This window comes from Loxodonta africana, chromosome 22 (genome assembly GCF_030014295.1).
Source record: "Loxodonta africana isolate mLoxAfr1 chromosome 22, mLoxAfr1.hap2, whole genome shotgun sequence".
Taxonomy (NCBI): Eukaryota; Metazoa; Chordata; class Mammalia; order Proboscidea; family Elephantidae; genus Loxodonta; species Loxodonta africana.
The window spans coordinates 22,257,440-22,270,151 of record NC_087363.1 but is presented as its reverse complement, the minus strand read 5'-3'; the positions used below and the strand labels follow the sequence as shown (position 1 = coordinate 22,270,151).

The window sequence follows — 12,712 nt, the reverse complement described above, 5'->3', positions numbered from 1 at the left end:
CTCTTTCAAAGAGATTGGCTTAAGACACTATCTAATCTTGTATATCTCATCCACATAACTGTCACTAATCCATCTCATTTCGTCATAGTAATAAGAGCAGGGAGGGAGGAGGGTGTATCTTGGATCTAATGACAGGGGTACCCCTGGCTAGAGCCACCTTGGGACATGGTATGGGTGGGCTGAGTGGGGTAACTGAGGCCTCTGCCCCAGCACTGTGGGACAAGCAGCTGGTAGTGCTGGAGAGCTGTGTGGGCATGGGACTGAAAGGTGTTCTGGGAGGCAAGGGCTCCATGGTGTTCAGGTGGGGAGTGTCTGCTCATAGCAGCCTCCACACACTCCACATCCTGGCCTGGGTAATAGAGCAGGGGTCTGCCCCAGGGCTCACTTGGCCTCTGGCTCCCTGCACTCCCAAACTCCTAGGGTAAGGTGGAGGCAAGAAGCTCCAGAGATGGAGGGATAGCCAGGGACAGCAGACATGGAAAAGCCATGTTTTCTTCTCCCCTCCCTTGGACACCATCCTGGTTTACCTTTGCCTAGAGAGCTTGGTCCCAAAGTCTGTTCCACATAGCACCCTGTGTAAAGTGGCTTAGCTGTCCGCATCCTGAAGAGGCGAAAACTCAAGGCGAGAGGCATCCCAGGGTCCTGTGGGTACTGAGAGGGTGCAGCTAATCAGAGCCCTGGTCTTGGTCATCAACCCCAGTCCTCAGCCCTCCTCACCTGGGAAACAGAGTGAGCCTGGGCCTTGGGTGGGCAACCCCGTGGGGTAGGGGTTTGTCTGAGGTCTCACCAAGTCATTCAGTTCCAAACTCAGATCTCGCTTGGCCTGGCTAGTAAGTACTTCCTTTAAATCAGGGTTCTTCCTACTTCCAGACCCTACCTCTGGGTCCATATCCTGCATGCCAGGGTCTGCAGGCATGGGAGGAGGGCCAAGCCTAGGCAGCTGGGTCACCTTGAGGCAGCCCCACCTCTCTGGCAGTGAGGATGGCATTGTGGTTCCCCGGGAGGCTGCGAAGTTCCCTTGGAAGCCAGGCACTAACTGGGCCTCACAAGAGAGGTCATGACCAAACAACTCATCTTAGAAGCACTTTTCTCAACAGCAGCAGTTTCATTCCTGTACTAACTGTCAAGAGAATTTGAAGTTTTAATTAGCCTTGCTCCTTCAGGAGTGCGGCCTGGACTCTCTCTACTCTGGGTCGGTTCCTCGAAGCTGTGAGCTGTTGAGGGGTGGACTGAGGGGCACCCGGTGAGAGGCCCAGCAGGCCTCAACCTCTCCTGGAAGGCTTCCTGAGGCTCCGACTCTCCTGTCCCAGCGGGACCTCTGTAGGGTGGATTTCCACATTAGCGCTTCGTCGCCTTTCACTAGCCTTCTCAGGTACCCTCCACTTTGTTTCACACAGAGGTGCTGGATAAAGATGTACTGTATGCCAGATGTCATCCTGTGGACTTTATACACATGACTTCCAATATTGGTCATAACTGTGTCATCCCATTGTAAAGATGAGGAAATTGAAACTCAAGGGTTGTGGTCCCTGGCGGAGGTCCCACAGCTGACATGTGATTTGACTCTGAAACCCACTTAATTACCACTTCACTTGCTGCCCCCCAGAAGAGAGGCAGGGGCTTCTTTGATCTCTGAGCCCTTCTAGACTGTCAGCCACCTCCCAGGACCTTACTGACCCCAGACAAGCTGCTTGAGCCCAGGGCCAACCCTCAGGTCCAGAGGCTCCTTGAACTACGAATCAGGGGAACCTGGATTCGAATCCTCATTCTGCCCCTCATCAGCTGTGTGATCTTGGGCAGATCACAGGCCTCTCTGAGCTTCTGCATCTTTGTCTACAAAATGAGGACAGTGGCCCTGTCTGGGAGGCTGCCAGAGAGGTGGGCTGTGGGCCTGACTGTCTGTGTACCCACCCACCCACAGCTCCTGTATGACAGCCCCAAGGCCCGGCAGGAGGTGGACCATCACTGGCAGGCCTCAGGCGGCCCCCACATCGTGCGTATTCTGGACGTGTACGAGAACATGCATCACAACAAGCGCTGTCTGCTCATTGTCATGGAATGGTATGTCAGCTCACCCTGCCTTAGCACCCCGTGGTGCCACAGGCTTCTAGCATTCTTCTAGGGGCCTTCTCTGTTCTTGAGATAGCAGCTCTGGTGCCACCCCAGCCACTGAGGTAGTAAAGGGGGTGACTCAGGGTTTCCTTGGAGCAGTAGGTCCAGCCAGGGGAAATTCCCTCAAGGGGCTCTACTATGGTCTCCCTGGGTGTGATTTCCATTCAGTGAAGAGTGGCTAGAAGAGCTGTCAGGGAAGGCCACCAACCCCTGAATGTGGAGGATGGGGAGATTTGAGGAACGGCGGGACACAACACAGCCCCTCTCCTTCCTGCCTGGGTCTGCACTCCTGTGGCCCTGCCAGATGCTGCGTGATTGGAGGCTGGAGTCAAGAGCCAGTGGTCTCCTCTTCCTGGGCTTCTCTCACTAGCACTGTGGCTCTCAGTTCCAGTTTCCCTCAGACCCTGGCCCCCGTGCCTGGGTCCCCAACTCCTTCCTGTCTCCTATCAAGCTTCTGCCCTCTGCCCACCACACATACACCCATGTTAGTCAGCTTTTGAGGTAGATTTGGCATCAGATCCTGGCTCTGTCACTAGCTATGTGACCTGGGCAGCTGCTGACCTCTCTGAGTTTCTATAACTCATGTGTAAGATATGAAGGAAGGTCTCCATGTTATGTTTATTTTGTGCTTGACTCCATTTTAAGTGCTCTATGTGCATCACTTATTCATCCTTCACAACTCTGTGAGGTTGGGGCTGTTATCCCCATTTTACAGAAGAGGAAGCTGAGGCACAGAGAGGGGAAGGGATAAGTCCAAGGTCACACAGCAGTGCAGAAGAAGTGCTGAGCCCGGGACATGGCACACAGTAGGTGCTCAGAGAGTAGTGGTCAGGATGACGATAATTGAAATTTCATTCCATTTTTGGAGAAACTGAGATCCATGTAGGGGTGGGGATGCCCAAGGCCTCATAGCCAGGCCGAGGCAGTACTAATGGGAACACAGATGCGCCTGGTGGAGACCTGAATCCACCCGCCCTCCACCAGTTCTAAGAATTCTGTTCAGCCCACCTAAGCGGAGGGCCCACCATTTGCCAGGCTCTCCAAGACCCAGGGAAGGTGACTGTGGCTTTTCCCCAAGGCATGCCTGATACTTTCCCAGCCTGCTCTCTTACCATCACCTTCCCTTGCAGCATGGAAGGTGGTGAGTTGTTCAGCAGGATTCAGGAGCGTGGTGACCAGGCTTTCACTGAGAGAGGTATGTGCATGCAGCTGGACCACGGGGATTTGGGGTGAGGGGGATGGACCAGAGTTGCTGTGTGATACTGGGCAAGGCCTGCCCCTCTCTGTACCTCAGTCTCCCCATCTGAACAAGAGAGGGTTCTGTGTGCCTGTGACACTATCAGAGATGGACTCCCATGGCCTTGGAATGGAGGCCTCAAAGCTTCTTGGTGCTGACCAGCAGCTAGCTGAACTGGGGAGATTTAGCCCAGGTCTGAGGAAGGAGGTCTGGGTGGGCTGGAGGCAACCCTGGAGGAAACTGGGGTGACTGAGATTGGAATCTGGGATGGGAGTCCTGGGTGGCAGGAACACTGTCACCATTTTGTGCTGGCCCATTGGAGTGTGCCCAGGCGGATGACGGGAGCGTGGGGACCCCAGGCTGCCTGACCTTTGACTGGCTTCACTGACCTGCTCCCTGCTTCGTCTGTAGAGGCTGCAGAGATCATGCGGGATATCGGCACTGCCATCCAGTTCCTGCACAGCCAGAATATTGCCCACCGGGATGTCAAGGTAAGGTGTTGGTACCATCCCACTCCAAAACCTTCAGTGGCTCCCAACACCCACTGGATGGAGGCCAAGTTCCTTGGTTGGCATTCAAGGCGTCTGCCCCTTGGCTCAGACCTCGTTTTTCAGTCTCCTCTCCCATGGTTCCAGGGTGCTCATTCTGTTCTAGCCAAATGAGTCTGTTTGTTTTCTTCAAACACTGTGTAGTCCCATAGCAATAAGACTTAATTAAACTTAAAAAAAAAAATATATATATATTATTTTTTTTAAGTGCCTACCTCAAGCCAATAGGCCCTGACAAGGATCTCGCTTAACCCTCACCCTGCCCTGTAACCTAGGTGACCCATTTTATAGATGAGGAACTGGAGAGAGACGAAGTGACTTGCCCAAGACTGTGCAGCTAGTAAGACACTGCACTGGGATTCTTTCATTCATTTGCTCATTCTTTCAGCAAAGATTTTTGTGTTCACACTGTGTCAGGCCTGATACTCATGGGGCTTCTGTGAAGTAACAGCTGTAGTTTTGACAGATTGGGCCCCTAAATGCCAACAGTTTAAGGGAAAGAAGCCACTTGCTGGGCACTGGAGGAAGGAACGGAGGCAGCTCCAGTTGCTGGGTTGGTTGCCCTTCCAGTGGGTGGGCTTTCAGGATGTTCTGATGGCTCAGTTCTCCAAATCTTATATCCTGGCAGGATGGGCCTTAGGGGTCATCAGGATCAGGTAGATGAGATATAAACTAAGATAGCCCCGCACACATACACGTACACACACACATGTGCATGCACCCATGTATACATATGTGTGTGTGTGAGCTACCATCAGAGCAGAATCTGTTCCTCCTGGGCCCTGTGCTCTGGGCCTGGAGCATCACCTACCTTGACTTCTTTCCTCCTGAGACCTGGGCAGAGGAGAGCTGGGGGCTCAGCTACTGCATTAGGCCCTTCCTCTGGCAGAGTACTACCAACCCGTACAGTTATCCTTTGATACCAGACAGACTCACCATCAGAACCCTTGTTTTACTTTGGCCCTGACTTTTTTTCCCAAGGGGAAAAAAATCTTCTGGAGAAGAGAGACCCTTATATAGGCTAAACCTACTTCCCTGTTTTCCTCCCAATCTAAGGTCAGATTATCTCAAACAGAACCTAAGAAATACCTTCTGCTGGCTCTGAACTAGGGCTCCCTCCAACGCCCTGTCCTATCGCCCCAGCTTTGCTTGGGGGTTCCACCTCCTCCTCTCCATTGTCCTAGGTCCTGCCCATCCATTAAAAGCTGCCTCCTCCACTCGGCCCTCCCAACTACCCTCTTGCCCTAGGCCTCTCTCTGCTCTGCGACTAGGAAGAACCACTTCTATGTGACGCCTAGAGTCTGAGCAGAGGGGCCTTCCCCCCGAGCAACCTCATGCAGATCCATGGGCTGGGTGTGGGACATGTGCTTGGCTACACTGGCTCATTAGCAGTTGGCCTTCTCCCAGAACCCTCATTTTGGCATTTCATGGGAGCTTTAGGAACTCTGGATCAAAAGTCCCTGCCCCTGGGCTCTCTGTGGCACTCAGTTATGCACAGCCTTGGCTGAACACCTGCCTCTCTTTCCCCTCTGTAAATGGGGGCATCACTCCCCAGCCACTTTGATCTTCTCTACATTTGGCCCATGCTGTTGGCCGTCAAGGCCCAGGCCTTTTTATGAGATAAACTTGTCACATTCCCAAGTTCAGTGGTGGAGGAGTCCAACTGAAGATCAGCTTGGGCCTCTGCCCCACCCCATGCCTGACTCCAAACCAAGATTTTCTCTTCCTGGTCTAGCCTGAAAACCTGCTCTATACATCCAAGGAGAAAGATGCAGTGCTCAAGCTCACCGACTTCGGCTTTGCCAAGGAAACCACCCAGAATGCCCTGCAGACGCCCTGCTATACTCCCTATTATGTGGGTGAGTCCTTGGTTTGTACTTCTGCACCCCCACTGTACACTGTTGTGGTGTGAGACAGCTGATGGGTTGTAGAACCCAAAGGGTTAAAGCCCAGCAAGGAGGGAGGGGGAAAGTTCTTTCTGCATGGAGGTGGGTGACGTGGGGGGCCGGAGGCTGCAAAAATATTCTCCCAAACTTCAGCTTCTGCTTTTGAAAATAGATCCAGAAAAATTCTGGCTGTGGCCTGTGAGCTGAATGACATCACAGCAGCTCTAAATATATACGTGATAAAAGGCTGCCATCAGCTCAGCAGGAGCCCAACTGTGGTTGTTTTTCTCTGGCTTTTATCTTCCTGGGATTCATATTCAGGAAGTGGGTAGACCTTTCCTCCTACATCAGAGGGACACAGGACACCAGCCACCTGCCCTGTGGGAGAGGGTCCCTTAGGCCAAGGCACAGATGGGGTCTGGGGTGTGCACATACATTTTCTGGAAAAGCCCCCTGCTCCCCTGCAAGTGGGCAGCCCCCAGGTCTGGAAAAGGCCTTGCTGAAAGTGCCCCTTACCTACAGGGGCGGGGGGTGATGACTTGCTTTATAGAGGACTCTTCTCCCTCAGGAGAAGCCTTCCCTGAAGACTGCTTATGGGGTGGGAAGCCCCCTGAGGCAGCTGAAAGGGCACCTTGCTTGCCAGGATGTATTTTGCAGTATTTTAACTTAGAAATCTTCTGGCCTACCCAGCTCATCGCACAGATGGGAAGACCAAGGCCTTTAGGCTCTGTAGTGGAATTCAGAGCCCCACACCCTGCCCCTCCATTCCTGGGACCCAGGGAGGCAAGGGCAAGGCAGCTGGCGGGCTGCTGCCCTCTCACCTTTGGTAGGACCACACCTTGCCCTGGAGCGGCCTCCTCCTCTCTTCCCACAACAAGGTTGAGACTGCCTGGGGAGCTCAGAGCCCAAAGGAGCCAGGGGCTGTTACTCCTTATAGCCCAGCCTGGAAGCGGGCTCATTCTTCCTCCCCCAACTTCACACATATGCTGCCTTCCCAGAAGGTGCCAGACACCAGTCTGCTCAGCCCCATCCCCCAGCCAGGGCACCTGTTCCCTACCTTGCCCAGGCCTCAGGCTCCTGCCTGGGCTCCAGGACCCTTGGGACTAAGAATCTTTCTTTGCCCTTTGCTCTGGCAGCCCCTGAGGTTCTGGGTCCAGAGAAGTATGACAAGTCGTGTGACATGTGGTCCCTGGGTGTCATCATGTACATTCTGTGAGTGCCACCCCAACCTGCTCCACTCCCTGCCCCCGCCCCACTCCACACCCTCAGCACCTGCCCCCACACACCCTTGGTGTGGGGCTTGAGGGGGTCGTTCCTCATTTTGCCTATCCTTCTCTTCTGGTCACGGAACCCTCCCTCTTTCAGGCTGCCTGTGAAGGGTCAAAGGCAGATGGCATTCCTAGGATGTGCCTGGGAGTCCCAAGAGCTAGTATTATTGCCAGGGTGTCCGCCTGCCTATCTCCCTGGTCAAGGGCTTTGGAGGGTGGGGTGGGGGGAAGAATGGGTCTGCCTGGCACTGCTCCCCACCCCTGTGCCAAATGACTTCCACCGTCCCCCAGCCTGTGCGGCTTCCCACCCTTCTACTCCAACACGGGCCAGGCCATCTCCCCAGGAATGAAGAGGAGGATCCGCCTGGGTCAGTACGGCTTTCCCAACCCTGAGTGGTCAGAGGTCTCTGAGGATGGTGAGTGAACCTCTGCCCCAGGCTGCCCTACCCGGCCCCCTTGGCCTTCATTCTGTGAGACACCACTTTAGAGTCAAACTGACCCGTGTTCAAATCCTAGCTCCCCTACTGCCCAGCTGTGTGACTCTAGGCAAGTCATTTAACCTCTTTGAGCCTCATTTCTACATCTGCCAAATGGTTGCAAAACTTGCCTCCTCAAAGCCCCCTCTAACTCTCATCTGTCACTCATATTTTCCCCTCTGGGGACCACAAACAAGGCTGCCCCGTATTAGTTACCTATTGCTGCTTAACAGATTACCCCAAACACTTAATGGCTTAAAACAGTAAACATCTATTAGCTCACTGGGTCAGGAATTTGAAAGCAGCTTAGCTGGGTGTTTCTGGCTCAGGGTCTCTTGTGAGGTTGCAGTCAAGGTGTCAGCTGGTGCTGCAAACATCTGGAGGTTTGAGGGGGGCTAGAGGGTTCACTGCCAAGGTGACTCACTCTCATGGCCCACTAGGCTGCCGGAGTGTCCTCACAACATGGCAGCTGGCTCCCCCAGAGCCAGCTACCCAAGGTGAACAAGGAGGAACATACCACTGCTTCTGCCGTACTCTATTGGTCACAGACCAACCCTAGTGTCACATGGAATGGGACTACACAAAGCCTGAATACCAGGAGGTGGGGATCTTTGGGGACCATGGTGGAGGCTGGTGGTCACACCCCTCCTTTCCTGTGACAGCCAGTCAACTATCACATCCCTCCACCACCCTGAGATTCTTCTCTGGTCTCCGCCTAAACATTTCCCCACTCACTCCCAGTCAATCAGTTATGTGTTGAGCACAGGGGATGCAGTGGTGAAATGAGGCACAGGCAGCCCCTGCCCCGACAGAGCTTGTGGTCTGTGGGGAAGGAGGGGCAACTGGCTCTGAGGAACCCTGCAACTTTATCTCTCCCCTCTACTCTCTGGCCCCCCTAGCCAAGCAACTGATCCGCCTTCTGCTGAAGACAGACCCCACAGAGAGGCTGACCATCACACAGTTCATGAACCATCCTTGGATCAACGTGAGTGCTTCCTTGTCCTGCGGCAGGCGGGGTGGTAAGCAGGAGTGGGGCTGCCAGGGCATTGATGCCCAGACCTGGAGGTCCTGGCATGGGGCTGGAATGGGTCTGTGTGGATGGAAGTATAGTAGCATTCCACCTACAACCTGGTTGTCCATTGCCCCAGTCAGGCTCTTACACCTCCCTGAGCCTCAGTTTCCCCATCTGAGAGGAGAAGAGGTGGGTGGTAGGGGAGCCAATGCTACCTCCAGCGCCTCCGAGTTTTAATCCTTGGGTTTGGGGCTCTTTCCAGCAATCGATGGTGGTGCCGCAGACCCCACTGCACACAGCCCGAGTGCTGCAGGAGGACAAAGACCACTGGGATGAAGTCAAGGTGGGTAAGCCCTGCCTCAGTCTCCCCATAGGTTCTAGGGCTTTTGGAAGAGAGACTCCAAGGCAGTGGCTACCCAGTGTCTGGGCCTTTGGCTCCTCCCCATACCTGGAGCACAGGGTATCTGTGACTGCCCAGTGACCCAACCATGGCTCCCAGAGCACAGGGTCATGCTGCCCATTCAGGGTGGTACTCCTGGCTCACTCCCTCAATCAGGGGAGGCTTTGGGCTAGGGTCTTTGTGAAGGGGCTTTGACCTCAAGCTTTGGCCATGACCCCTTTTATAACCAACATTTGAGAGGGTAGTCAGCCTGGTTTTAGACCCAGCAGGGCCTGGGTTTGGCTACATGAGGCAGCAGCTTGGAGCCCTGGGGCACCTAGGGCACAAGCTCCAGGCCCCAGTACCCTGAGTACCCATCATGATAGCGCCTCCAGGCCCCGGCCCCACTTACCGTCTGTGTGATCCCAGGGGGGCCACTCTCCTCTCTCTCTGTGCCTTAGTGGGTAAGCACATGCCCACCACAAAGAGCTATTGTGAAGATTATGTGATACAAAGGTCTTGGCCCAGTGCCAGCTGTCATTGTGACCACTGATGTTACTAAGGGGCTGCTCAGGCAGGAAAGTAGTGGCTTTTGAGTCATTATATCCTAATCTCTGAGCTCACTGTCTGTCCCTAGGAGGAGATGACCAGTGCCCTGGCCACCATGCGGGTGGACTATGACCAGGTGAAGATCAAAGACCTGAAGACTTCTAACAATCGGCTTCTCAACAAGCGGAGGAAAAAACAGGCAGGCAGTTCCTCAGCTTCACAGGGCTGCAACAACCAGTAGCTCATGGGGTCATGGAAAAGCCAGGCCTCTCAGCCTGGGGGATAGACTGGACTATGCTGAGGCCCTGGCCATGAGGCCCAGGGTTATTTTTTTAACAAAAGGATTATTTTGTTGTGTTTTAATTTTTCACTTGAAGTTTCAGGATTGGGGCCCTGACCCAAACTTCCATCAGTGCTCTAGTCCTAGCATAGGCCCTAGGGAAGAGCTAGAGCCTAAGTCTGGAGAGCCACCTGCTACATTTGCAATGCCTTTGGCCAGGGTGACCTCAGTGGCACCTTGGCTCTTTCCTACCCTGGGGCATGACCTCAGCCTTCTAGGCCACTAGGAGTTGTGGCTAGGCCTCCCTTATTCAATGGAGCACCCTTGAGGGGTGGGCAGACTGGCCTGGCCTTGGGAAAGACATTGGCCGTTGGTTGCCGTAGTAATGGGGGATAGTGTTGCAGTCTGTGAATGCTGAGTGAGTGAAGGAGGGAGGGAGACGGGGTAATATCGAAGGTTCGCCCCTGCCTTTTCAGGAGGCTGATCTCTTTCACACTGGATTGCTCCTCTTAGGCTCGCCCCTCTTTGGCCTCCCTGGGTAGTCCAGCCCTGCCTTGCTGCACTCCCCTCCCAGATGGCCCTCAGAGGTCTCCTCACATGGAGTCCCTGGGCCCGGCTATCCTGTCACTCCCCCTGCCTAAAGGGTGGTGTCTCAGCTGAGAAGGGGGGTGCTTTTAACCCTTTTCCACTTTGGAAAATACCACTGTGACAGAAGCCAGTACAGTTCCTCTGTCCCCACCTGCTTACCGGATCCCAGGTAGGCAAGCCTCTCTTGGCACCTCCATGTGAGGGCTCATTCTCCGCCCTGTCCTGGGAGATGGCAGGGGCTGCCTCTTGGTTCATTTTTGTGGGTGTTCTCATGACTGTGGGTCCCTAGGGGCAGAGGCAAGAGGCTCCCCTTTAATTAGAGGTCCCTTTCTACACTCCGGGTCAGACCTAAGGTGGTGGAAGGCTACTGAGCGATGTTCAGAAGGTCTGGCCCTGGCTTCAGCCTTAGTCAGGGCAGAGGCACCTTTCCTCTGGGTCCCCAACTACCTAGCCCCAGCCTTTCCAAAGCAGCCTCAGAGCACGAAGTGCCTGATAGGGGCCTGACAAGTGCCTGACACCCAGCCTGCTTCCTGGCTGCTCTCTCAGTGGCTGGGAAACTCCAGACCACGTCAGATAGGACAACACTGCTGGGTTTCATATCTGGATATTAATAAACACCATTTTGGCATTTCCCCCTGGTTCCTGAGTTTCTCTTTTTCTAAATGGGTGGACACAACTGGCCCAAGGGCAGCTGCTCACACCTACTAGTGATTTCACCCTGGCTGGAGAGGGTGCCTTGGGCCTGGTAAACATGCCAGGCTAACTCTAAGGTCACCATGGCCTAGACAGGAACGGAAAGGTCAGAGGAGCTGCAGGATGGCAGCTGCAACATGCCCCCAGCTCCGCACCACCCCCAATGCACTGTGTGTGTGACACCCACCCCCGGGCCTGTGTGCACCAGCGTCTGCCCACATCGGCCACCCCCAGCTGCGTGCCAGCCTGCTGAAGGGCGGGCGGAGTGCCTGCTGCAGTGCTGAGCTATTTTCAGAAGCTGCCAGATTTCATTTGGCAGCGAGAGTGTCAGGGAGGGGAGGGGGCGGAACGCTGGAAGACTGTCTTTTGACTACTCCAGCAACAGAGCGCCCTCAGCCCTCAGGAGCCCTCGTGGGCAGCCTTGAGGGGGGCTCTGACTATGGCATTTTTTTCCCCAGCTCCTCTCTTAAAACCTCCCAGTCTTCTAAGAGCTCATCTAGCAACTGTAGCACTCCCTCCCTCGCCCCCTTTCCCTCAAAGCATGGGAGAGGGTGCCAAGATGGTAGAAGGTGGAGGGGAGGCGAGTATTTCTGAAATGTTGTGCTGCTTCCTAGCCTGGTGACCTTGAGCAACAGCTCCAGCCTCTCTGGTCCCAGGTTCCTCCACTGTGTAGTGGGGATGATAAGCATACTCACCTCGAGGAGTCAGCTGGGGATTTGGGCAGATGATGTGTGTGAAGTACTCAGTGGGGTTTGTGGTGCGTGCTCGTGGAAGCACCCATTAGCCACCCCAGCATCCTTGGAGAAGTACCTAGAGTTGTCCAAGGGAGAAGCTACTTGGCTCCCATCTACCTCAGGGACTTTTCCCCCAGGAAATCAGGCCTTCTCCCCCCATGGAGTCTCACTCCTAAGGGCCTGCTCTCCAGAGCAACATCACTTGGACCTCCTGGGCCTCAGGTCCAGTCCTGGGCATTAAGGAGGTCAGCCCACCCCCTCTGAGAGGCCCTTGAGCTCCCCACATGAATTCTGGGGGCCCCGAGGCAGGTTTAGCCACAAAGTTGCTGAGGCACTGATGGACTCCCTCATTTGGCTACCAGGCACCCGCCGTGCCTCAGGCCCCCTGCTGGGTGCATGGGAGGTAGCTGTGAAAGTTTCAGACAGGGATCTTGCCTTGGGGAGTTTACGCTTATGAGGAAGAAGGACAAAGCATCACAAAACACGTGTTGAACCATGACCTTAGTGCAGTCTATGAAGGAAGGACATGGGGAAAGGAGGAGTGTCATAGGGCAGCATAGGCCAAAGGGGGAATTGATACACCCCAGTGGCTGGGAAGAGTGCCCAGCAGGGCTTCATCTATGCCTCAGCTCTGCTTGTCTGTGCTTCTCCCTGTGGTTGGTCTTGATCCTTCACCCACACTGGCCTTCTCCATGTGCAAGTCCATGGCTGTGGCAGTCCCCGCTGGGGGGGCACCTGCTGAGGTGTCTGCATGCCAGTTCCAGGGAGGGATTCTGATTGATCGAATTTGGCCTGTTGCCACTGTAGGCAGCGTGGGGAGTGGGGGTGGGGAAGGAGCATGCCCTCTCTGTGACTGGGGGATAGGAGTGGGCAGCAAATACAGTTAGCAGAGGAGAAGGTAGAAGAATTGCCCTCCTCATCTCCCATGTCTGCTTGGTTGCTTCCAAGAA

At 54.6% G+C, this 12,712-nt stretch overlaps 1 protein-coding gene across 2 annotated transcripts in view; it reads left to right on the top strand.

Moving 5' to 3' along the window:
* Window positions 1-10,967, top strand: part of MAPKAPK3 (MAPK activated protein kinase 3) — a 32,859-nt gene extending 21,892 nt beyond the window's left edge. For both annotated transcript variants that reach the window (XM_003410080.4, XM_023547657.2), the window contains 9 exons: window positions 1,922-2,061; window positions 3,243-3,307; window positions 3,761-3,840; window positions 5,633-5,756; window positions 6,920-6,995; window positions 7,343-7,467; window positions 8,427-8,512; window positions 8,802-8,882; window positions 9,556-10,967. In XM_003410080.4, the coding sequence (XP_003410128.1) occupies window positions 1,922-2,061; window positions 3,243-3,307; window positions 3,761-3,840; window positions 5,633-5,756; window positions 6,920-6,995; window positions 7,343-7,467; window positions 8,427-8,512; window positions 8,802-8,882; window positions 9,556-9,708 (930 nt within the window). In that variant the 3' untranslated portion in view covers window positions 9,709-10,967. The remainder of the gene's footprint in view (window positions 1-1,921; window positions 2,062-3,242; window positions 3,308-3,760; window positions 3,841-5,632; window positions 5,757-6,919; window positions 6,996-7,342; window positions 7,468-8,426; window positions 8,513-8,801; window positions 8,883-9,555) is intronic.
* Window positions 10,968-12,712: the final 1,745 nt, after the last annotated feature.